Source organism: Haliotis rufescens, unplaced genomic scaffold (genome assembly GCF_023055435.1).
Source record: "Haliotis rufescens isolate VD_foot unplaced genomic scaffold, xgHalRufe1.0.p SCAF_4, whole genome shotgun sequence".
NCBI classification, from domain to species: Eukaryota; Metazoa; Mollusca; class Gastropoda; order Lepetellida; family Haliotidae; genus Haliotis; species Haliotis rufescens.
In genome coordinates, this window is record NW_025964112.1 from 46,004,111 (window position 1) to 46,030,868 (window position 26,758).

The following is a 26,758-nucleotide window of genomic DNA, read 5'->3' on the forward strand; positions in this document are numbered from 1 at the left end:
GCTCGCTGACTTGGTCGATGCATGTCATCGTATCCCAGTTGGGTGGATCAGTGCTCATGGTGTCAATCACTGGATTGTCTGGTCCAGACTCGATTATTAACAGACCGCCGTCATATAGCTGGAATATTGCTGAGTGCGGCGTCAAACAACAAACAAACAAAACCGGCCGCAACTGGAATGTTGTTGAGTACGGCTTAAAACATAGCGATTACCTTCAATCACGCACTATATGTTTAATTATGTAGTAGTTATTGATGTATTGTTTCGTTTTAAAAAACAATAATGATGAATGATGAAGCCAGAATCCTTCGGTTTTAAATTAAAATTAAGTTTTTCAAAATGAATATCTCTATCATATTTAATATAATTTATCATCCATTTATTCGTGTATTTGTGAAGCAAATCGTATCGTAGTGCGGGTCCCATCAGTTCAGATCTGTCCGGTTTAATAAGATTACCTTACAGCGGTCTTTGGTAATCTGTGCAGGCAAATAGTGGATGAAATAAGAAAAAGGGAAGAGAAAAAAATATACTTTTTTAAAAATGTCCATTACTGATTGATTTGCTGGTACCCTGGTGATACCGGGTCCGGGTTCGAATAGGAAGGAAGGAAGGGGGGGGGGGGGGGGGGGGGGGGGGGGGTCAATAAATATAGTTGATAGCACGTTATCGCCTCCCGTGGATAGTATAGTTGATCATATCAATCACTGGATCGCCTGGTCCAGATTCGATTATTTACAAGCCGCCGTCGTACAGCTGAAATATTGCTGTGTTCGGCGTTAAACAGAAATTAAAACACAGGAATATGGCTGGAGTTGGAGCTGGCTCTACGCCCGGAGTATTTCGTTCCCAGTTGAAGTGTGGAATAACATACATTTCTGAATGTAGATCAACAGGTTTCATTCTTTCATCAGTGTCCACTTAATGTTTCAGTGAAAATAGTGTTTTTAGAGAACACCTGGTATTATCACTTTTGATAGCGATTCATTAACAATTATATGCATATGAACCAATATATACAATAATTTATGACGAGTGCTAACGGTGGGACAGGATACACTCACCTTGTCTAGAACACCTGGTGTCATCCATTTGATAGTGACGTCATAAACACTTGGTTATGATATAGTCGGAATCGTACAATGGACTCTGCTTTTAGAGATTTCTTTTGATTATGAAAAGGGTCTGTGTCGCTTTTAATTCAATGTGAAGAAAAGTACGACAAAGCCGGTTATCTCGAAATATCGGATATGGCATGGTGTTAATAGTTTGAATGACTAGAAACCTACAAATATAAGAAAACGATCTTCCAAGTCTACCGACATTCTCTAGCATTCCCTAACAAATTTTGAGCAGTATAACACAGGAAATGCATATTCGTTAGACACGTGACGTTCGGGGTAGAGTAGATCTTCAGCAACCCATGCTTGTCGTAAGACGCGACTAACTAGATCGGGTGGTCAGGCTCGCTGACTTGGTTGATGCATGTCATCATAACCCAATTGCGTGGATCGATCGATATCAATCACTGGTGTGTCTGGTCCAGACTCGATTATTTACAGACCGCCGCCATTAGCTGGAATTTTGCCGAGTGCGGTGTCAAACAACAAACAAAGCATATTCATTAACGCCTGCTCTTAAAGGGGGTCTGTATTACACACTCACGTACTCATTGTCAGTCTCAGTGTTGCAACTAGAGCATGGCGTATGTGACACTGTCTCTGTGTCAACATATTGCGGCTGGTAATCGATAGCGATATATTACGTTTCAGTGGGCACCTACACAAGTTATGTTACAACGATAGGCATCAAACCTGATATTGCTGCTGATTGACCCAAACCTAATCTCTCTTTGATAAGAGGAAAGCGGGAGGTCGATGGTTTGATCAACAAAAGACGTTACAAGATGGTAATTGTTGTTACCCTGCCTGACGCTCGACATTAATGGGATAAAACTAAGACTGGTCGGCTCGGAGTCAGTATGGTGTGCGTGTGTGGGGTATTAATGTTAGACTGCAGCATGGCATTTGTATCGCAGTGGGATAGTACTATAAAACCGGCATTAGTCCGAACTTATACAAGCAGCCATACAAACGCACGCACGCAATCACACACGCACGCACACACGCACGCACACACGCGAGCACACACAAACAGCCGTGCCTCACCTCTTCACTAATAAGCCAGCGCACACTAAAGAGGATAAAACTAAAATATAAATTTACATCACTACAAAATCTAATCTTCTATTATTTATCTCACACGTTACTAAAATATGTTTATTTACAATTGAACCCTGTTAATATGGACACAGTCGTTTACAGTAATATTAACACATTCCCGGGTTACCAATTATTTGGTATGGTTTAATGACCAAATGTCTGTATGAAGGCGTTCCCAACTGTAAGGGTTCTGAAAGCGGAGTTTCCAGATTACCAGGTTTGAGACTAACGGGGTCTTATTGTAGTTGACTTCACTGGATTGTCTAGCCCAGACCGCCGTCATACAGCTGGAATATTGCTGAGTGTGGCGGTAAGCCACAAAAAAAAAATATAAACAAATAAATATAGTTGTAGATTCCAGTTTCCAGATTACCAGGTTTTAGACTAACGGGGTCTTATTGTAGTTGACTTCACTGGATTGTCTAGCCGAGACCGCTGTCATACAGCTGGAATATTGCTGAGTGTGGTGGTAAGCCAAAAACAAACAAACAAATAAACAAAAATATAGTTGTACACTATATCTTATCTAGAACACATCTTACCTGAGGCAGCCCTGCAACCCAGTTAGCTATGTTCGAGACAACCGATGCTCGGTAAACGCAGATCGCATGGACTCCTATAATGCGAGTCTTCTTGGAGGAATAACGGGAATTGGAGGAATAACAAAAGCATACGAGTTTAAGATCACAAATGTTTTATTTCTCGTTGTTTCACAATAAATAAGGAATGGGAAATTGACACTAAACAACGGTGGACATATGAAAGACACTGCACGTGCAGGTGAGCGACATATAACAGCGAATTAAGTCATAAACCTTTCAATGGTTGGAAATATGGAAACACATTTAGCTCCAAACCGCTACCAATATAACACCTTAACCTCCAATACATATGAAATACAATGAATTATTGTTCACGTTAAAATATCAAACAATAATTTTATTATGGTTTACATATTCATAAGCATTAAGACACATCGTCATATTTTACGATTACAAAACGTATGAATATTCTTGTTAAATGGAGCTTTTGAAATTTTCGATTGTTTTATTAACCTTTGAAAAGTTTAGACAATCTATGACATGACTAGGTTTCTGATAGCAAATAGACGCCAACATGACATTTATCATCTGCTGCCTTTTTGTACATATGAGATTCATTGACACGAAACAGGTAAACTGTACAGGTGCGTATATCATCGGATGTCACGGTATGTGGTGCTGTACACAAACAAATAATTCAATAAATTCAAAACTTCAAAAATATTGCAACGAAATCGTACTATCGTTTCGTGGCTATAATATGATAAATGACAAATCTCGTTGTGAGGATTCTGGTGTCCATGGATCCGGGTGGAGTATTATAACAGTTATAAATAACGTCATCAAATGACCATGAAGCCGATACCTATTTTCATAATGGCGATTTTAATCAGTCCTGCATGAATTGACATGTTTTGGCTCTTAAACGAAATATTTACAATCAAAATTAATATATCCATGATTTTCTCAGATCAAGAGATTAGAAACCCCCACATGAATTTTTAAAATAACAAGGTATTGATCTTATTTATACAAAGGTTTTTCAAACCAAAACGCATCACCGATTTTATCGAATATTTTAACAAATAGTTTTTAGTTATTATATGTGCACTTTGTGCATAATATGTTCAATAATATTTCTGGTATATATTCACTATGAATGTATTTTACATAATTTTACATACTTCTAGAACTAATACAAAACATGAACAGTAGAATTAAGTCAAGGTCCTGTTCAGCTGTGCAACAGTTTGCTACGCTGGTTTAAAAAAACATGACACAAGAAAGGAATCTCTTTTGCCAAGAGTTGGAAAAAAATGACAATCAACAATGTTGATCTATGAAAAGAAAAGAAATGTGCAAACGTTTGGAGACGCTGCAGGGTGCAGTGTATCGATAACACAACATCCTGGGATGAAAGTTATAAACATGTTGAAATGTAATCAATTGCGAAATGAACATGATATGTACCAAACTACCAGGACACGACGTTCACAACGTTACCCGTTTTACAAGACAAAATAGATCACTTACAAGCAAATGAACGATTTACCATTGAAATGCACAACCCCTTGGAAAGATCAGCTTCGACTTTAGTTCGTGGATGATTTACCTCCCATCTGTCAAAATTGATGATGGTGTCAATTACAATGTCAGTTTCACAAGTTTATCATATGGAATTCTTGGGCCTGGTTGTAAAAGTCATTAAAGGGATTGTTTATTTCGGAGTTATAATTGTCCATGTATCCGTTACACATGTTCGGAGCCTGGCCGTTACAGGAGCTGCTTTGGTATTCTTGTACATTGCCTGCTGGAGTGAAATTGGCATACATTTGTGTCGATTGCAGATGAGGCCTCTGATCATTCGGCTGATTGGCAGCTGACTGGTAGCTCGCTATGTAATCACTATCATAAAGCGTATTGGCTGAATGTGAGTCTATTGAAGAATTCTGCTGGGGATATGCAGTCGATTTCTCGCTATAGCCAGCATTATAATTCAGATTGCCAGCTCTATTGCTCGCGCTTCTAGCGTAGAAGCCATTACTGTAGCCCATGCTTGATGCTTGACTCTGTCTATTCATGCTACCCCGTGCGGCAAAATTCACCTCGTATTGATAGTGGTAATTCAAATTGTCATCTTTGAAGCCATTTTGAGTAAAGCATCCGTCACCATTGTTTCGTGCTCTGTACGGGAATGTGGGCTGGGCGTCCCGAGTAGGCCGATCGGAGCTTTGACCCTGACCTTGCGATATCGGGTACTGAGGAGGGGGTGGCATCCCCGCTGCCCCTCCCTCCGTCCCCCGGGGGATCTCAGCGCTACCACAGTCACCTTGACCAAATCCGGGGTATCTCTGACCGGGAAAGCCGGTCAAGGTGGTCGGACTAAACTGTTTGGAATTAGTAGCCTGTCGCTGATACGCGATCTGATCCGATACCTGATACCGAGGGTCTAGAGTACACACATTCACCGCGGAATACCCTGTTGGACATTGAGATTGTCCATGAGCAAAGGGGTTGCTCACCTCAAATCTGGCCTTTGTCGTCGGGTAGTCGCCTTGCAGAGCGGCTCCGTCGTTCATGACAGAGCCGTGAGATACGGCTACTTCTGCGGTGTATCCGTCCGGTTCTGATTTGTGGGCAACAAATGCGTTATGCATTCCAACTTGTTCGCCTGGGCTTGGAGACGATCCTTTGACGTCTTGTGACGGGACCCGGTGAAGGCCGTGGTTTGGGGAAATTGAGGCTTGTATCTGCTGAGGGACACTGCCAGTTGACAGAGCTGGACTAGTAGCGCTGCGCAGACTATCTGGTGAGCAGAGTCCAGAGTCTGCCGATGAACTCAAGCTTCTTGTCGTCTGCGGACTTGTCGTCTGCCGATCGCCATTCTCTTTCGCTTCCGGTTCAACGGGCTCGCTTTTCGTTTGGGAGTGAGAGCCTTCACTCAGCATCGTCTCTTTGAAAAACGAATCTTTACACATCAACGAGCTTTCATTGTGAGCAAAGGCATTGTCTTTCAATTGAAAGCCGTTCCTGGCTTCTCGTTTAAAGCCGTCTGCTTCAGCCATCTCCTTTATCTCACTGCGGTCCGAGTCGGATTCCATGCCGTCTTTATCATCCAGCCTATCGTTGCTATCTCCCATAGATCCTGGACTTCCAATCTCTCGATCCCCACGACTGCCAACGGTTTTGATATCATACTCCGCTTTCTGTCGTTGGGACTGCGTCTGTCGTTTGTACTTCATCCGTCTGTTCTGAAACCAGACCTTGACTTGTCGCTCTGTAAGGTCGAGAGAAGCTGCTATCTCAATCCTTCGCGGCCTGCAAAGATACTTGTTGAAGTGAAATTCCTTCTCGAGTTCCAACAGTTGGGTGTTCGTATACGCCGTCCGCAACCTTCTCGACGTGCTGGAGCTACCACCGTTACTGCCGACGGAGTTTGGGCTGAATCCTGAAAATAAATTTATATTTACGTCATTTCAATGTAAACTTCACGTCATCCATATAAGTCACGTTAACATTATGGGGAAAATACCATATTCGTTTTTTCAGCTTAATTGATGTATATACCTTTAATTGTGTTTAGAAGCTGTTGCATCAATGAAAGAAGGGTTGACTTGTTATTTAAACATCTTTTATTTCTAAATATATCATTTTATTTTTAGAAGGACGACATCTTTGGTCTAGTGGACGGGGCGTCTGCCTGGAGAGCGGACGGTCGGTGGTTCGATCCCGGCCGCGTCATACCAAAAGACGTTAAAAGATGGTACTTGGTGTTACACTGCCTGGCGCTCGGCATCAAGGGACTTAAACAAGTACTGTTGGTTCGGGCTCCGTATACTGTGTATGAATGGTATCCATGTAAACTGCGGTATGGTATCTCAGTTGCTAGCACTATAAAAACCAGCATTATTCCTGACTAGAACATGCAGACACACATACACGTGCAGGCACGTCGCTATAAGAGTGTAATAATCTTGAACGCGACGTTACACCCCATGTACCTCACCTTATCTTGATTAATACCACAGCACAAAGCACAGCCTAACTTCATAACTCCCAGATGTTGAAGAAGGGGGCATAATATGCACATACTATATATAGACTCACTCGCTCTGACACCGCATCAGATTAACGAGCCGTGTGCATGTTTTGTATCATGGCGTGAACGTGATTATGATATTAACATCTCAAGCGTGGTCAAATATCTACGCTGCAGCGCAAGTTTTTCTTTTCGAGGGACATTATGCCTGGGAGTCATAAAAATATAAAGTATCATTTTATTTCACGCGGCCACCAGCGCAAACTATGCTAATTGTGGTACACACGCTAAATCCGACTCTTTTATACAGTTTACAGTTTCTATATTATATTATGTTGATGGGGCCGCAAAAAGGCTTTTCATCCTTCAGAGAAGCAAGGTGTTATTGTAACTTGTTTTTTGTCCTGTTTTTTTAGAAATACTGGGACACACACTATGATATGTTTGATGTCCTTAACTGTAAATATTAACGCCAACAGCAGAAAATAACCAGTCTCGATTATCAGTAAATCACGACCAGTTTTCATCAAATATCGAGATTTTGATTCAATCACATGGGAATTTCAGACAAAGTTGGGATTCCAATTTATTGTGCCAAAACGAACGGGAGCTATAAAATATAAATATTTAAATCGTATTAACATAATGCATGAACGCGCTGCATTGTAGTTTGGAATACAGACCAGTTGTTGATTTCAATAATTTAGCAACGCGTCTGACAGTGTGGCGTTTTATGTTACAGCTGTCAAATCATCCAGACTTAGGATGATATAGACATGCTATGAGCATGCAATGAACATGAAATGAACATGCAACACGATCCTCAGTTACAACCCTGCTTCGTACGGTTTTGACATGCCTATGAAACTCGCTGTTTTCAGTAATGACGCATAGCTTGCACTCATGTTTCGGAAAGTTTCCAATTCCCAAAACGTCTAATAATATATCAGTATCCAATGTAATGATATGCCCGTTCGTGGCACTTTCAAAATATTTCTCTACAACGAAACTTCTTCTATTTTAAATAAAACCAAACCTCGTCATGTCGATCTTTATTACCTCGGCACTGTCATTTAAGACGATGTAACGTCCACGAAGATTCATTGTCAGCATGGTTTTACAGCGGCGCTTGACTCGAACAACGGATAACAATATATTCGTTGGTCTCAAGGGTTTCGAGTTAAAGAGATTACAGTACATAGTCACATGCCACGAGGCAATATAACATACAAATTCACTTTTTATAAACATTTTACATACTATTTTATATATTTTTACTAAAATTCGATGAGATCGAAAAGCGTAATTTTCAAACCTTACCCACTGTTTTTTCGGCAATGCTATAACGCATCGTAAAGGAGACGTTATAACTAAACCAAAATTGACAATAAATTATGTTCTCAGTGATCCGGTAACAGGACAAGGGAATAGCTGGTGAAAGAGAAGGGACAAGGGACATTTCTTGACAGAACATGGGGATTTGCCGATTGAAACCATCCGAGTTCCAAGGTTCCCCGCTTAATCACTTATGAATCGCATTCACTCCCGCGAGAATTTACAGGGATACTCGCTCATCAATAGGCTTTTAGTGAAATTTCTTGTCAGAAATAATTTTCAAGCTTGACTACTCGTTTTAATCATTTATCTGGTCAGGAGAAGAAAGTGGAATAAAAATTATCTTTGGTAATTGGTGTTGAGGGGAGTTTTATTACCGTCCGTTTGTACTTGACTTAATCTAATTAGCAGATACAGCGGATATAATCCGTTTGAAGTTCAGTTACGTTAGACTGCGTCTCGGTGGATATGTCGACGTGAGTCTTCTAGATGTATGTATGTGTTGTAAAGAGTTTTATTTAATTTTGGTTGTCGTTAATTCATTTAGGATATGTATGAAGAATTGCGACACTGGATATTGTTTTTATTGTGTATAAGACAATTCGGCCGGATTAACATGATGTTTTCTGTACATTGTGATGTGTATAGTATTTGGTGATTGTGAAAGGTACGCACTGATAAACATTTTGCAACTACTACTACTACTACTACTACTACCATCACTACTACTACTTCTGCTTCTGCTACTGCTGCCACTACTGTTGCTGCTGCTACCACTGCTGCTGCTACGACTAATGCTGCTACTACTACTGCTACTGATGCAACTATTACTACTGCTACTACTACTTGTGCTACTACTTCTACTACTACTGCTGCTCCACTTCTACTTCTACTACTACTTCTGCTGCCACCACTACTACTACTACTTTGCTGCTGCTACGACTAATGCTACTATTACTTCTACCACTACTGCTACTTGAGCTACATCTGTTATTACTACTACTACTTCTGCTGTCACTACTACTACTATTGCTGCTGCTACTAAGTATGACTGCTCCTGCTACTATTACTGCTGCTGCTACGACTACTACTACTACTACCACTACTGCTGCTGCAACTGCTGTTGCTACTACTGCTACAACCCTTTCAACTACACTACCACCTACCACTACGTCTACGTCTACAACTACTGCCACAACTTCAACAACTGCAAGATAACTACTGCTGGTACTATAATAAACTGCGTCCGTGTGCTTCGTAATATTGTGTGTAAATATATGTGCATGCATGCATGCATGCATGACAACTTCTTTATATGCACCTATACAAATGTCTTGCTATTCATTATCTGACTATTACACAGAGCAATAAATGTATACAGCATGTCCATAGGCTCAATGACGTAGACGAACTTGGTGTCGCTGTCGATATCGTTACTGTCGATCATCAAACCACATTTATTATGATCGGTGCAACGTGTGTGTTATGCTTAGTTACGAGCGTGAAGTCCCTGATCTGAAATACGTGCCTGTCAATCAATTAACCAATATGAAATTGAACTGGGTGATGATAAACCCCCAAGGAATGCACCCCTGACGGTAACAATATACATGGCTGAGTCTCGCGTTAGTATTAGTAATTTCAAAACAGATCCACCCGTATCATAACCGAGCAAGATTTGGAGAACATTGTTTACGTAGATGGACAGACACGAAGATTGAAAGAAGAACACAATTTAAAGACACAAAAAGACGTCTTGAGTGATGCCGGACACTAACCAGTCCAAGTGGTCAAGATATGTGTATGTCAGTCCGAGCTACCGGAGAGGAATGTATCAATGAACAATGGCTGGACAGCAGGCAATGAAACCCTAGACGTGACATCGTGTTTGTATACTATCATATATTCCCCGGGCTTATCCTTGTAATGTCAACCCGTCGACGTAAGTCCGGCTTTTGTTTGACGGTGAACAACATGTACTTATTCGTGGTGTGGAAAAGGATGATTCTGCAAATTTATGGCCTATTTTGTCTGTGTTTGCTTGTTCAAAGGAAAATTCTATATCTGAAAGAAACGTAACATTAGGAATATTAACAAAACTCGAACCACAACGATTGTCTTGCATAAATGTATATTTATGATCAAATTATGATTTTTGTGTTGTAATTATGGGAAGGTGTCCGTGATATGATATAAATATATTAGCAATACCTCAGGAAATACGTCGCAAAATTGAAAATTATTCGTTAATGTATGCATATTTTCGTTATCACTTTCAGCATACGTCTCTTGTCGTTTCGGTATCAATATGACTAAGATGCTCCTACAAGAAACAATTTATCGATTTCCGATACTCAAATGTGTCTTGGTGCTTTCGTATGAATTCATAAATATATTGACACATTTTTTTTATGTTTATAATGTTAATATTTCAATGTCAGCAACAACTAGTGGCTATCGTCCTGGGAGTTTGCATATAAATGAGATATGTTATATGTATGCGGACTTAATATCGAGATGCTGAGGAACAGGGTCTGTGAAAGTGATTACGGCGGAGACGCAAAGTAATTTACACCTTTTCATTTCGTCATGTGATAGGATATTTGTATTTCAGATGCATGGATTCCGTGTCGATTTCAAATAAACAACGGTTGATGTGTGTGAGGAAATGGGTATCTCCGGGGAGCTGTTTTGGGTATCTGGCGAAAGAGAAATAAACCTTACCATGAGAGTATTTTCCCAGTCGATGTAGTTATGCCCAGATCGCTGGCTAATCACAGTGCTAATGCTACGTGCGAATAATGTCTCACCCACATCCACAGTGGAATATGACCAAGAGCGGTCAAACACGATAGTAAAATGAACAAATATGACTATATTATCATATGTCGAGTATTCCAAATAAATATTATTATGTATTTAAAATTCGTATTTACAAGCTGATACGACATACAAGAGAGAAAGATATGGTCAATATCTTATCACATGTTATGGATGTCACAATTATATCCATATAAATGATATTACGTTGTTTCAGGTAGAAGTTCTACAGAGCCTTAGACTGATGGTTCGTATATTTGTTCATTGAACATTTGAGCAGTTTTCTGAATTTATCACATATTTTCATACTTGAAGAAAAAAATATTTGTAGAAGTGATAAAATATAATGTGGCGTAAACTGACATGTGTTTAATGTGGTGATGGATATCTTGTAGTAGCTCATTCGGCAGTAGAAATCGGTGAAGGAGTGGCAGTACTGTAGTAGGTGTAGGTGTGAGTGTGCGTGTAATGAAATAGAGGTAGAGGTAGTGGTTGTGGTTGTAGAAGTAATAATTGACGTTGTAGCGGTATATGTAGCAGTGCTTGTGCCTGTACCTTTACGTGTGTGGTAGTGGTTGTAGTTGTAGTTGTGGTTGTGGTTGTAGTTGTGGTAGTGGTAGTGGTAGTGGTAGTGGTAGTGGTAGTGGTTTTAGTTGTAGTTGTGGTTGTAGTTGTGGTTGTGGTAGTGGTTGTAGTTGTGGTTGTGGTATTGGTTGTGGTTGTGGTTGTAGTTGTGATTGTAGTTGTGGTTGTGGTAGTGGTTGTAGTTGTAGTTGTAGTTGTGGTTGTGGTAGTGGTTGTGGTTGTGGTTGTAGTTGTGATTGTAGTTGTGGTTGTGGCTGTATAGTGTACTGCAGTTGTAGTTGTTGTGATTGTGGTTGTGGTTGTGGTTGTGGTTGTAGTAGTGGTTGTATTTGTGGTTGTAGTTGTAGTTGTGATTGTAGTTGTGGTTGTGGTAGTGGTTGTAGTTGTAGTTGTGGTTGTGGTTGTGGTAGTGGTTGTGGTTGTGGTTGTAGTTGTGATTGTAGTTGTGGTTGTGGTAGTGGTAGTGGTAGTGGTAGTGGTTTTAGTTGTAGTTGTGGTTGTGGTAGTGGTTGTAGTTGTAGTTGTGGTTGTGGTTGTGGTAGTGGTTGTGGTTGTAGTTGTAGTTGTGGTTGTGGTAGTGGTTGTAGTTGTGGTTGTGGTAGTGGTTGTGGTTGTAGTTGTAGTTGTGATTGTAGTTGTGGTTGTGGTAGTGGTTGTAGTTGTAGTTGTAGTTGTGGTTGTGGTAGTGGTTGTGGTTGTGGTTGTAGTTGTGATTGTAGTTGTGGTTGTGGCTGTATAGTGTACTGCAGTTGTAGTTGTTGTGATTGTGATTGTGGTTGTGGTTGTAGTTGTAGTTGTGGTTGTGGTTGTGGTTGTGGTTGTAGTTGTAGTTGTGATTGTAGTTGTGGTTGTGGTAGTGGTTGTAGTTGTAGTTGTGGTTGTGGTTGTGGTAGTGGTTGTGGTTGTAGTTGTGATTGTAGTTGTGGTTGTGGCTGTATAGTGTACTGCAGTTGTAGTTGTAGTGGTTGTGGTTGTGGTTGTGGTTGTGGTTTTAGTTGTAGTTGTAGTTGTGGTTGTAGTTGTAGTTGTAGTTGTAGTTGTGGTTGTAGTAGTGGTTGTATTTGTGGTTGTGGTAGTGGTAGTGGTAGTTGTGGTTGTGGTTGTGGTTGTGGTAGTTGTAGAAGTATTGTAGATGTGGTAATAATAGTAGAAGTAGTAGTGGGATCAGCAGTAGCAGTAGTAGTAGCGGTAGTTGGTGTGGAGGTAGCAGTAGTAGTAACAGTAGTAGCACTAGTTGTATATAGAGCAGTAGTAGCAGTATTACTAGTATTAATTGTAGAAGTAGTAGTTGTAGTGGTAATAGCAGTAGAAGAAATGTCTGGTAGTAATTAGTAGCTGTAGTCGTAGTGTCGTGTGTATTGATAGTATAAGTAATAGTGACAGTATAGTAGTAGTAGTAGTAGTAATAGTAGTAGTCGTGTAGCACTTGTAGACGTACCAGTAATAGTAACATGACCAACAGCAGCTGCTGCAGCAGCAGTAGTAGTAGTAACAACATTAGTCGTGTCAGCAGCAGCAATAGTAGTAGCAGCAACAGTAATGGCAGTAGTATTAGCAGCAGCAGTAGTGGTAGTAGTAGTAGTAGAAGTAGTAGTAGTAGTAGCAGCAGCAGCAGCAGTAGTAGTAGTAGTAGAAGTAGTGGTGGTGATACTGGTGGTGGTTGTGGTAGTAGCAGTAGTGGTAGTAGTAGCAGTAGAAGTAACAACATAAGCGACAGCAGCAGCAGCAGTGGTAGTAGTAGTGGTAGCAGCAGCATTAGTCGTATCAGTAGCAGTAATAGTAGTAGCAGCAGTAGTAGTAGCAGCAGCAGAAACAGCAGCAGTAGTAGTAGTAGTAGTAGTGGTAGCAGCAGCATTAGTCGTATCAGTAGCAGTAATAGTAGTAGTAGTAGCAGCAGCAGCAGCAACAGCAGCAGCAGCAGCAGCAGCAGTAGTAGTAGTAGTAGAAGTAGTAGTAGTAGTAATATTAGTAGTTGTTGTTGTTGTAGTAGTGGTAGTAGTAGTAGTACAAAAACGATCAATGCCCCATAAGTAGTATAACCACAATCTGCTGCGCCAGTCGATCCATACACAAGGGCTGAACATACGTAGCACTCTGCTGCCACATCGCACGTTGCCCCTCTCCACCTCACAGCCCATATGTTTTTTAAGAGAAACCCTCCCATGTGTAATTCTAACATGGATGGTTCGGTGGTAGATATAGCGGTCATGAATGTATATGTCATGTAATTCAACACGATGTCACGGTCTAGAGACTACAAGCAGAATATATTTCCGGCACATCTGAACTGTGTTTTCTCTTCAAATATAAAAGGATGTTTTTCCGCTTATCGGATCTCCAATCGACTCTGTCACGACATAAGTGAAAGATAAAAAAACATAACATATGGATCACATTTCCAAGCTGTGTTTTGGTCTGGCTTTGCCAAGTTTGAGAGACGGTAGAAACACAGCCTGTCAGTTGTGCATTCGTGTGATGATATCAACTATGACACGTTGTTTGTCTAAGAAATATACGTCGCTTTACATGATACCTAGCGTGGTATATTTCACAATCTCGTTCAGCAGACATGCAACGCATCTGTAATCCAGAGGTGTATAATTGTCTGTTTATTTATTAATCCATCTGTTTATTGATAATTGCGCATTTTGGGGTCGGGAGAAGGGATGGGAGAGCGTGATGTTCTTGGTACGAATGGTATTGGTAAAGACCTTTGTCTTCATCCTATCGCCTATATATGGTCAGGGAATATAGTCATATTTTTAACAATCTAGCTCTTGATTTTAATATTGTTTTAATGTGTGACATCTGACGTGTTCTCTAATTGTATAATCAAATTTATAAACTCGATGTAACATATCATTGTAATGTCATGCACGTATGACAGTAAAACCCGCCTCCTCATCACCCCCGCAATAAAACCACTCCTTGTCATTAATACTCAGATGGCATTGCTAATTATTGATTAAATGTATTTTGAATGTATAGAATTGTTCGCATAACGCCAGAATATAAAATTGACACATGTCGGTAAACTGATAAAACGAAAAGACAATGAAAATACCCGACAGTTTGTTGCGAGATTTTAAAGCCTTTTCTTAACAAAATGATAATAAACAATCTGGTGTAAGTGATATGCGATTACGGTAATCGTGTTACGCAATACAGAACAGCTGTAAACCTATCCCCTTGAATGTAACAACTACCAATAAATACTCGACTGTTGTGATAGTTCGTTTATTGCGTGATGCCATATTCCACACAACAAGTAACAGGTTGCATTTCCTATACCAGACCGTGTACAGATGTGGCGAGGTTTATTGCCGGGGAGGTCTATAGATCATTCGAAGAATAAAAACATCGTTTAAAGCTGTCTGAATGTGTAACAGGTTTATGAAATTCCATTGATTGTATACAGCATTTATGGCAAAGGTTCACTAAATTGATGAATATTGCGCCTACGAAAACATCAAATGTAGGTCAGCGACTATAAACGCTTAATCTTTCATCAACTGAATAATTTCTCATAAACCGAATTCGGAAACTTTCCTTGACATCATTAGTGTCTGGTGAAATATTTTGGTGTGAAAATATGGTTCATATTTCATCAACATTACACTTATAAGATTTATGTTTAAATATCTCACAGGATACATCTTGGTAACATATTTTGATCTACTTCTAATCATATAGGCGTGGAATGGGCTTAGACATCTTAACAGGTTTCACATTACCACATTTATCAAGTATTTTTAAACATTACAATATATAGAGGTCCCGACATAACTATTTTTGTACTGGTGACGAATATTTAAAAAAATCGTTGATATGTGAAATTTTCTAAATTTGTGTTTCACAAACATTTTCTGATCGCAATTTACCCAAATCAATAGCAAATAAATGAACAGTTTTGCTGTGTAAACATTGTAAATCGTAAAGGCCGGGGTGTAGCTTTCTGTGTAAACATTCCCAAACGGTTCTCAGCAAAATGTATGACTGCACCACTCAATACCAATCCCATCTTAATTGATCATTTAATCGGCTTAGCGTCTGCAGTAGCCGCTCGGTCCTCGGCCCGACAGCTAACACGGGCTGGTTCGTCAGGGCTAAGAATCCCTTCTCTCAGAGATTTTTCAACCAATATTGCCGTTATCAGTCCAAAAAAATAAAAAAAAATAATTGTACACTAACTTTCCATTGTTTTGAAACATTAAATGTACAGCGAATAAAAGTGTTATCAATAGTTATGGATTACTATACAGGATGTATGACTGGTGGATCTCCTACAGCACATAAATCACCGTTAATCTTATGTTTAATGTAAGTGAGGTAAGTATGTTTGGATTCGTTTTAGATATATAACACACGTCTTAAATAAAGACATTTGTCTAAAAGCTAAAAAAGCTTTCCGAGCGGTGATGTGTTATCTCTCAAGATGATGAACGACTGAACAGGGACATAAAAATGACAGTTTTATGCGTTGATTTCACCGCCAAAGCCCTTTACAGCCTTACAAGACCGCTTATTGCCGCTACAATTAGCTTAGAACTTTTCAGGCATGTAAATCAAAACTGTAACAAGCGTTTTCGCGGATCCCATCCCAGATTTGTGGTCAATTTTATCCTCCCAATGCATAAATCTAAGAAATGAAGTTTTCACTGGTGGTGTTATTTAGAAGGTGTGATGTCAAAGGGGAGTTGTTGTGGTGTTCGGTTACAATTTAGGATTATTCAAGTTTTCACCACTTCAGATTCGCAAGGAAAAAATGTGATTGTTAGGAGCATCTTCCAGATTATGTTGGCCCTCTATTTCATATAAATTGTATTAAATGTTGTGGTGTTTAAGGAAGCCACTTACTGTTCTAATTCATTTTACATTGATCTAATCAATATAGCGTAGTATTCCTCGTCCATGATACATACTATAAAAATACTATCTGTAACAATTATTAATATTCAACAAGGATATTCAATTTGGGACAAAAGACACTAACGGGAAATACTGCTGTCCATTGTAATTGACCAGTGTGCGTAGTCAATCCATTTTACAACACGTGAAATAGACATGTATAAACGCTTTAATAAGCATGAAATCACAGGTCACACTTCCACTTTCTAGCAATCAAGCAATACTCGTTGTGTGTGAAATGTATTTCAATAAGCTTGTAAATAGCTTTCCTCTAATTTGTCATTATTGTGATTGATGGATTGGCTGGGAGGTGTCCATTGACAACCCGTGCAATTGACGCACATGGTACACCGTTGCTGTTGGTTGTTTTTGAGACGGAATATACCCAGGGACGTACTGATACACCTTTTGCTAAATAATTATATCCTAATTAATAAACACATTACCAACCTAAATTGGGACCTGTTAAGAATTTTAAGGACACTTCAACCCAGTGATCAATCAGAAATTTTAGTTTGCAAGATATTGGTTTGATATTAAAACCATTATTATGCTAAAAAATGACATTAAGAAAATAGTATTAAAGAGAGAATATGACCACAATCTACAAGCCTGATTCTGTTAAAAAAATATCACTCTCAGCACTCTCAGCATCATCAACATAAAAAAGACGACCTATTACCATCACTTCGGCTTACAAATATTGGAATACGTTCGCAAGCTTCTGACACTCAAGTGTGATTCAATAACTAATATAAATATGGGCAATTTCTTTCTTTGCATGGCTTATTTCTTCCCGTCTTCGTAATGAAGGAAAACACTGAGAGTGGGAACGATTCTCCTAGCTGGAGATAAAGTGTCTATTGCCGTGTAAACTGCTTAACAGCAATTAAGCACAAATTGTCGGCCATTGATCGTAGAGAAAATTGTCACAAATCCCCCCGAATTGGAGGCTAAGTCCCTTGGCTGTCTTTAAAACGAACGCCATAGTGACTTGACTTGTCAATTTGAGCACAGTGATTTCTTGCTATGGAGGTTTGTATTAAATAGTCGCCATAGTGATCTTTGGGAGCTTTCATGCGTTCTACCACTTGCATTGTCAACGCAATTTCACACGCGAGTTGGCCCTGGTGACTGAGAGTTAGCTTGTACCATCATACAAAGCCATGTTATGATAATGTTATAAAAAGGTTATTTTTAAAAATTGCTTGTGTATCTTTAAAACGCATTCATTTATGTTCTATCGTTATATTTATTTTACCAAATTCACATATTTTCTGATTGTTAAATCGTAGTCAACATAATGAAAAAAAAATATTTAAAAGCGTTGGGAAAAATCGTTAGATTTTGTCAATATTCCAACAACACATGTATTCAATAACAGTATCAAAATAAGTTTCAAATTTAAATAAGTCCTATCCAAAACGGGATATTTGTGGCAACGATCCATAAGAAAATTAGCCATAATGTTTTGTGTAAAGGTTTATTTACAAAATTGACTCAACAATTGATCCCGGGTTGGACAGGGTTATTAGCTTGAGGTAAGATTACTAAGTACAAATTAATTAGGGTCGTAAAGTGCTGAAATTCTTATCAGACCCCGGTCTCGTTCCGTCAGCTGCCAAACTGCAAACCACATTCCAAGTGTTTCCTAGATTTATGGCTGTTGTGTAACGTAACATAAACAAATAATCATCATATAATTCAAGAGATAACAAAAACATCTATCACTCGGCATAGCGCCTACTAGGAAGGCATTAACAGTGAAATGAGCAGGCAAACTGTCATAAACTGCTCGTGGCGATCTTCGCGTCAAGGGTTGTAAATTTCCTTGTCCGGCCGCTTGACCAGTGTCCAGAAGAGGAAGAAGAGTGTTTCACCCCACCAGTTCACGATATTTCAATTGAGAGAGCTGATAACATCTGTTGATTATAATCGGATGCCGATTATATGACGTTAATTGTTTAGATCATCTGCAGATAGAAGTGTCATCTATTTCATGTTCATTTCAGTGTGGATTGATGCAGATGGAAATTGATTACGTTTATCTATACATCATGTGCAGTACACAGATATTTCATGTGTCTGTAACTTAAGTCAGTCTCCAGTGTTTTATTATCATAATAATTATCTCTTTTTTCTTTATTTGTGCTGTGTTGTGTAATGATGTGCGTATTGATCTAGGATGTATGATCAACAACACACATATATCCCCGTAGTAATTATCATGTAATCATATTTAATGAAATATTGGTGTGGTAGTTTGCATTTAATTCACTGTGGCAGTCATATCAGAAAGCAGAGACAACTTAACATTTTAATACATTTCAATTGATAATCGCACGCATGTTATTATGATGATAAGAAATAGACATCACTTTATTCACAACCTATGTAAACAATGCATGTCAAGTTTTCCATGATTAATGACAAGCCATTTTTAGAGGTATTAAAAGAAATAAAAGTCTTTTATTTACAATAAAAATATATTTACAGTTACCATATCGTCATAGTTACCAACTTCCAGACAGAAGCGTCACAAATACTTAATACAAGCACATAGTTTTCAGACTTTGAAATATTTCACTCATATTGTCTGGATAGAAATTTAGATAAGATCTTAATCTTAACAGTATCATGAATGTATCATAAGCCGAGAATGACATTTCATACTTAATACCCCCCCCCCCCCCCCACACACACACACACACACAAAAAAAAAAAAAAGGAAAGAAAAGAAAAAAGATATAACACTTTCTAAATAAATTCATATTTGTAGGCAGTGAATCGTTTGATTCTTAACATGGATGCAAATTTAATATTCTTTATCAAAACGTGCCCCTAGCTGCATCATTTAAAGTTAATTTATCTTCACATAAGAGTGAATAAGAATAGGTAGTTATTAATCATTGTCCCATTAAAACACATATTGTGTTGTCTATGGTGAGTCACAGACTCGTGGAATGTGCTTAAGATAATATATTTACAGATAGTTAAGAAACTAACGTTTTTGTATCTTTGGTTTAGGTGAATGAGTCAATCAGCAATTATTTATGTTATGTTTAACGTTATGTTTGCTGTCAACGCGTCAAGTACTCTGAAGATTAGACACATTCGTTTTAACCTAACGTCAATTTTCCTTTGATAGATATCTCTCCCTTGAAATATACGTCAAAATATGTTTTATGATTTATGAAAATACATGATTAATGAGAGCTGTTCAGTTCAGCTGATTTTTCCACTTCCGCTTCGGGAATGAGGGAGCACTAAGTACGTATACCTGGCATCTTTTCTGTGTGTTCAGGAACGGTTATTAACCTTGAGCACTTTCAGAAACCTGAGATATTTTGTTTAGATAATCCCTTGTCATTCTCCAGTTTGTTGAATAAATACTAAAATCAAGCAGTCCTTGAGAGAACAGGTTTCAATTTCAACATGTGACAGACGATTAGCAGCGATTGCTCCCCTATATATCACAAACATCACACCAAGGCTATGAATGAAATACGAATATCGAAGGTAGCCATATGTCCGCTTAGTGGGGCATTTTTTTTATACATTTGGGTGAATAACATTACATCGTCCTGATTGCTCGGAGTGATATAAGGAAATGATGACTGAAACACCCATATGCATTGTTCATTCAACATAATTCATCTAGCCAGTAGTTTAAAACTTCAACACAAATGAATAAAATATACATTATGGTCGAAAAATACTTCTATTTTTTGTTGAGTTTTTCTCATAAACCTGTATACATTTCGCGGTTGTCGTATGAATATCTTCTATAACTCGAACCCTCATAAACAGGACAGTGGAATGTAGCGTTTGAATGACAGATTCAAAAGCTGTCAATGTCCGGATCTGAGTAACTGTCACGGGCAATTTCCTCATGATTTAAAAAGCGCATATTGATATGTATAATGCCTACAGTGTAGATCCATATTCGACTGAACAGTGCGCGGAGCCTGCGTTAAATATACGCTATGTGGGTATCAGTTACAAATCGTTATTATATACAGTTGCACATCTAATGTTACAACATGCAACTCAAATGTCACAACACATACCTGGATCATTTGATGTGCCCGCCGTATTTTTTCGAACACTTTTCTTTTCTTTCATCCAAGCGAACTCCGGTATCTTTCCTGCGATACACGGCCCCTCCGGTAGCCCATGGGTGCTGCCAAGACCCTCAACCCCTTCTTGAAGTGGATGCATATTGTTGTAGGACTGACAATACCGCATGTTTGCCTCAGAAATGATTGATGACGTGAGGGACTCGTTCATATGGGCTACACCACTCATAAACCCGAGCCCTTGTTGGTTGTATAAATATCCACTCTCGTGGTCCGATTCCATGGTGAATGTCAAAACACTCTGGTCAACTCAACTCAAGATTTCAGTTTTCTTATTAGGAAATATCCACATCCAGCCATTGATGAGTCTGAGGATGCATTAAAACTAAGCTTACACACCAGCCGAGCCATCAGGCAATACCCAACGTAGGGAGACACCACGTGACCACCGCCCACCAATCAGCGTCGAGGTAACGAATCTTCCCTGCGAGCAGACGAAAAGGGGCCGAACACATTGAGGTAGTATTTGATCACTAACGAACTCGTCAGGGCGTGGGATTACAAGTAACCGAAAAATTTACATTGAAAACTAGGAATTGATTGCTCGAATATATTATTTCGGCACATGCCGGTCGGAATAGCAATATGGCGGATAGTGTCGTCTGCTAGAGCCCCACGCTTCATTAGACCAACACACGGCAATTATAGTCAATAATTTCGTTATTTTTCATCCCTTGTCAGCTTGGCTAACAGCATCACTTCAATTGCGCGACCCCCATATCTTTCAACCGGTAATAAAAAATATCTCAAGCAACCACGCGATCTCTTTTTTCTAACCAGCCATTTAGGTCTGAAGCGCTCGCTGAATGAGCGTGTTTTTCAGAAGTCTGCTAAGCAGAATCTCAACTAAGATAAAATCGTCCTGCTTGTCTGGTATACTCAGTACGCGCCTTGTGGCATCATATGAACCCGGGCCGGGATACGAGACGGGAAACAAAGCTTACAGTCCGGCACTGGGACGTAGTTATAACTCTGCCACGCTCGAGTTTTAAACGAGTGAGTATATTTCATACCGGTGTCTATTTTTCATAAATGCACGTTCCATGCCCTGCCCAAACACGTACGGTATTTTGTTATCGATCTTTGAAATACCCGACCTGATCCTCTCAATGAAATGTTAGTCATACGGGGAGATTTGTGTCTGTTTGGGGGCGGGGGAGTTGTGGTTTTCACGAAATAACGTCTTTGTTTGGGCTACCTGCTCAAAGACCAGTTTAGCCGACTGTGAACAAGCCAGCCCATCCGACAATACGGGCGTCTAGGTCCTAGTCCGTAGCCTCTAACACAGGTGTGAGCATTTGCCTCCCCCTTCAAGCAGAAGATAGCCTATTGTTCTTTCTATACGCTGTCTATCAACAGATACCAAAGACACAATTACATCAAACTACTATGATATGCACCCGTTTCTAAAAAAGGCAAATTTGTCCCCACCCCACCCCGCTGGAAACAAAAAGCCCCCCTGGGGGAAACAGTCTTTTCGCTCCGAGGTGATAATTTTTAACGCGGGTGCCTTTCTGCTCTTAGGCGATGCCGAAGGACATGGGGAACAAGTTGTAATGAAAATCCTATGGAGCACTCGCCATATCCTGTTAAAACCATCTTTGACTTTTCACTTTTCAATTGCCCTATTGTTCATAATGAAAACAGATTGCAAGGGTTATTCTGTTACATTTGATCGCTGTAATCTTAACAGGCTAATCTCTCAAAATATTTTTGTGCTGCTTGAATCTTCCCATAACCCAAGGCCATGGTCATATGTTTATCCGGTTTGACGAAGTATCCGAAAACATTTTCTTTAAACTGCTTAATCTTTTGTAAAGTGTTTTGTCGACAGATAACCGGATTTTGATTTGTTCTCTCAATTTTCTTATATTATTTACTTTATCTTTAGGAACAGCTGTGCGATAAATTGTTCAGTTACAACATGTGGATTAAGAGGTTTGTAATGGCATCTTTATGCGTGTAGTCGTGATACTATAGCAACACGATGCACAAGAAATATTACCTGTTGAAATATGAACACTGTAAGAAACGCAACACTGTCATCGCATATTTTCTGTCTGGGACCAAATGTTTTTATTTATATATTTCTCCGCTTTATATGTATACAACTGTAATAGTATATTATATAATTATCATAGAAAAAAGAAATATGTTAGCAATTATTATTTTACATATTATTAAATACCTTTCAGTATATAAATATATATTTCATGTTTTATCCGTAACATTTGTTAGGTATTTTTATTGATATAAAAATTAAAGTATTCAGTTTTGTATATCGGCATACCTATCAGGTGTTATTCCAATTGTAGCGTTTTTGTATATTTATGTAGTATTTTGTATTTAGTATTTTGCATGTAGTATTTGTAGTATATGGGGTAAGTGGTTTCCTTCTTTAGAAATCATATATTCCACTAAATATTATGACAGGTCGACCAATATTTTGTTATGTTTCATTATTACATATATATTTTCAGGTAGCATATATGTTTGTTCTCTTCGAATGTCACAGTACATCTTTGAACAAATGTAATGTCAGGGAACGCATTGAAAGTAATTACGTCAGTTTAACATTGATACAAAGTTTGGATACTTTCCGAATCAAATCAAACAGTATTCCAAAGAGACTACCCACGCTGGTACTTTGTATACCGAGTGTAACAATGAGATGACAACGTATAAACAAGCTAGTGGTACATTCGCACAGAAACAGGTGTATTTCATAGTAATCTACATTTACAAATAAATTCCAATAAAACTTAATTGATGTATTTTTTAAATAACTCGAAATTCGTAATTGTTTTGTATATATAAACGGTTTATCTCACACGACATTCAATCACAATATTAATCAAAAATAAAACGCAAATAAAATAACAAAACCATAATTCATAAATATACTTTACACGTAAAGTTGTAAATCCTTGTGCAAATCTGAAAATATTGAACACAAAAGTCATACTGATTAAAACAATATGTTGAGCAGCGTCATCATTGTGTAATTATGGGTGCAAATACGGAAGATGTTCATTTCAAAGCGGTGTCCAGTTTGACCAAACGGACCCATGCAGCGGCAGTATTCTGCCCAGCCCGTCCTAACAACCTGTCGCCCCTGCCCCTAATTCGCCAACTCTTCACACAAGGGTGCGGCGTTGAGCTTTGCAACTAATCGGGGTCGCTATACAAGAAGACGGCCCAGTGATGGTTAGTTTAATTATCACCTTCGTCCAAATTATCTGGTGGTGTTCCTCAGAGCCGTTCAATCATTCGTATTTTGAAGGCATCATTCCTGTCGGGTTGTGTCAATTTCAACAGATTTGGTCAACCTGATTTTGCCATTCTCTAACCTGAGTAACCGTGCTGGCAACTTGATACGTAGACATGTCGATTGCAGTTCTAACTGGGCTGACAACGTGTCGCTTCCATTGACAACGTGTTGACTTGGCTTGTCACCAGCATGCAATTATCAAGATTTTAAAAATTTGAAATTGACATTACGTCACTCATATTTGTCTATTTCAACACAAGAGTGTAACACGAAGGAATCACTTTCGCTATATACTTTATTTGGATGGTGTTGAAATGTATTTTAGAAAATGTCAGTTTTGTGTTTTTCTGAAATAATATGGTTATAGTACATATCGTCTCGTAATTCATTCTGTGAATTATTATTTTCCTTATCAATCATTTGAAATATGAAGTTAGAGAATTATTTACAGAATTATGAAGCAAATAAAAAACATCACACATTATTAAAAATATTCTATTATGTGTAATGTTACTAAAGAAATTATACTAATATTTCTCCTTTCTAATCCTTTTCTTCAATTTGTAATAATAAGACATGGAATGAAAAAAATGTCAAATTAATATTGAAATCCTCCAGTTTGTTATCAGCAAAGCGAAATGTGATTTATGACTTGTGGGTTTTTTTAAAATCGTAATGATTTTACTTCTTTTTTTCTTCTTCTCTTTAAATAATTCCATAAAAAAATAAAGATTGCGAAAAATGTTAAAGAATCATATTTCACATTATTTTTGTGCAGAAGATTTTCTTTGATTTTTCTCTCTCTTAGCGATATCTCATTCACAGATGACGTTGAATTAACGAATATTTTCTCAGCTGAGCAACTCAGTCCCTCATGCGCGACTGCAACGTACAAGCGAATGCCTCTCAAATTGAGCGAATCGTGTCTTTCATTTGTATAGGCAACAGAATTAATGGAATTATTGGCTTTAGAACAATTAATATTTCAAATGATCATTCGTGGTTTTGTCGCCAGGGTGATAGAACAATGAATTATGAATGTTTTTACAAGGATTATGAGATTGTACGGATGAGAAGATCAAAGGGATCTACTAACTGATTCATGTGTACAACCGTGGTGCTTGTATTTCAAATGTATATCGTGTCAGTTTATGGTGCTTGTCAATATCAGTATCCCCCCTGTTTACAAAAGAATAATAATATATTGCAATTAATTTTCTGAGTTATTAACCCGAAGTCATAAAAAGTCCATAATAAGGCACTTGGCTCTTGAATAATGGAATATGTATGGTGTATGTACATTAATAAATCACTATTATACTTGGCCTGTCAGGAGGGTGTATAGCGGTGTGTATTTCATTTGATGCGATGTCCATTTCATGTCGATTGCTCATAGCTAAGAAACGTTACTGTGAACTGTTATAATGATTACTGTTATTAATGTTATTGTTGTAGAGACATAATATAGTTACTTTAGACACATTTTAATCAGCAACCAAAAAAATGCATCTATATCTAGTATCATATTTGACAGATTTTTTTGTAAGTGCCACATGTGCAAATTGTCCCTCAAAGTTTGCCCCGACGATATCAGAGGTTAATACACAACATTATTAACCTAATTCTCAAGCATTTCCCTTGCATAATTTCCCAGGAAGGGAAATTTATCAATAGTTTGAAAAAGCCTGCACGGGAAACGCATGCATGGAATGTTTCTATTTACATTTGTTTTGGCAAAATAGAGCGAATATGAAAAGCACTTTTTCAGTGGAAACGAACCCTTCCCGTCAAGGAAACCGTTATATGATATTCAGGCTCAGCGGCTTCAAATTGGTTTGTTTCTATCTTTCAAGTGTTAGGGATACCGTTGGTTTACAGTCCGATATCCAAAATACCTCTGAGATTCGTTTACAAAATACCAGCCACCTAAAGCCGACACATTTCCCCAAATTCCTGCGATACCACGTGGAAGTCTAGAATCCGTCCAAGACTGAGACCGGTGGCTCCCTATGCCCCCAAGTCTCACTTCTGATTGGCTGGGACTGCGAGCCGCGCTCCCCTGCCAATTCTCATTAAAAATAATTGACCCAAGACCGGGGCCACTTTCATCGAGCCCGTCTGAGAAAGCCCGAATGTGTAGTATTGTCAGAATGCTAGTTTCAGCCCAAGAGATGTCAGTTTCACTCGCTACTACTGCAGTTGATCGCGTTTGAATGACACATCTTAGATCGCGTTTCATCTGTCGAGTTGTGTTTGTCAGCTGAGGAATATTTTCGTAGATATCCCTTCCTCTTCGCGCGAGGTATCTCACTCTACGCAGATGTTTGACCAACAAAGAATTCCCTGATTAAAATATTAATTTCAGAGCCGTGCCTCCATTGATTATTTGTCTCGATCTTGATTTGGCAAATTAGCCCAACGCCAAATACCCTCTCGCTTTTTTTCATGGTGATTAGTTTGTATTTACTTAAAAATTGCTGATCCGATTGGATATTGTAACATCTACTGTTTTCTGTTTGGAAAGTAAACAGTGGAATTTGTTTAGCGCTGTTTATCGTCTCAACTGACTCACGCGTTTCTATGCACCCCCTCCATAATGACAGCTATGTAAAGAAAATCGACCTGGCAGGTTAGGGAGTGTCAGTCGCCTTGACTAGGAAAGGAAAATGTGCATGACTCTTTAGCATAGCGTTAACTATCGGTCCTGTCGGCTTAAGCTTCAACACACGAGCACTGTCAACATGCATATTCGTCTTTCAAATGTTTACCATCAGTAAATACAGAGAAAATACAGTATAATAAATTTATACGTTTTTAAATCATAAAATGTTTCCCATGGAAGTGATATAAGTCACACCAAAAAAAAGAAAGAAACAAAAACATAACCATCGTTAAAT

At 38.6% G+C, this 26,758-nt stretch overlaps 1 protein-coding gene across 1 annotated transcript; it reads right to left on the reverse strand.

The window, feature by feature from the left end:
• Nucleotides 1-2,899: 2,899 nt before the first annotated feature.
• Nucleotides 2,900-20,962, reverse strand: LOC124152090 (homeotic protein proboscipedia-like). The gene is made up of 2 exons (XM_046524846.2): nucleotides 20,522-20,962; nucleotides 2,900-6,212 (listed from the first exon to the last, which is right to left on the reverse strand). Exons 1-2 carry the CDS (start codon nucleotides 20,811-20,813, stop codon nucleotides 4,423-4,425), a joined length of 2,082 nt encoding a protein of 693 aa, XP_046380802.2. The 5' UTR covers nucleotides 20,814-20,962; the 3' UTR covers nucleotides 2,900-4,422.
• Nucleotides 20,963-26,758: the final 5,796 nt, after the last annotated feature.

Excerpts from the sequence above, each read along its gene's own strand:
- LOC124152090 (XM_046524846.2), bottom strand. The coding sequence starts at position 20,813 with ATGGAATCGGACCACGAGAGTGGATATTTATACAACCAACAAGGGCTC. Across the intron at positions 6,213-20,521 it reads GGGCACATCAAATGATCCAG|GATTCAGCCCAAACTCCGTC; the intron begins GTATGTGTTGTG and ends ATTTATTTTCAG.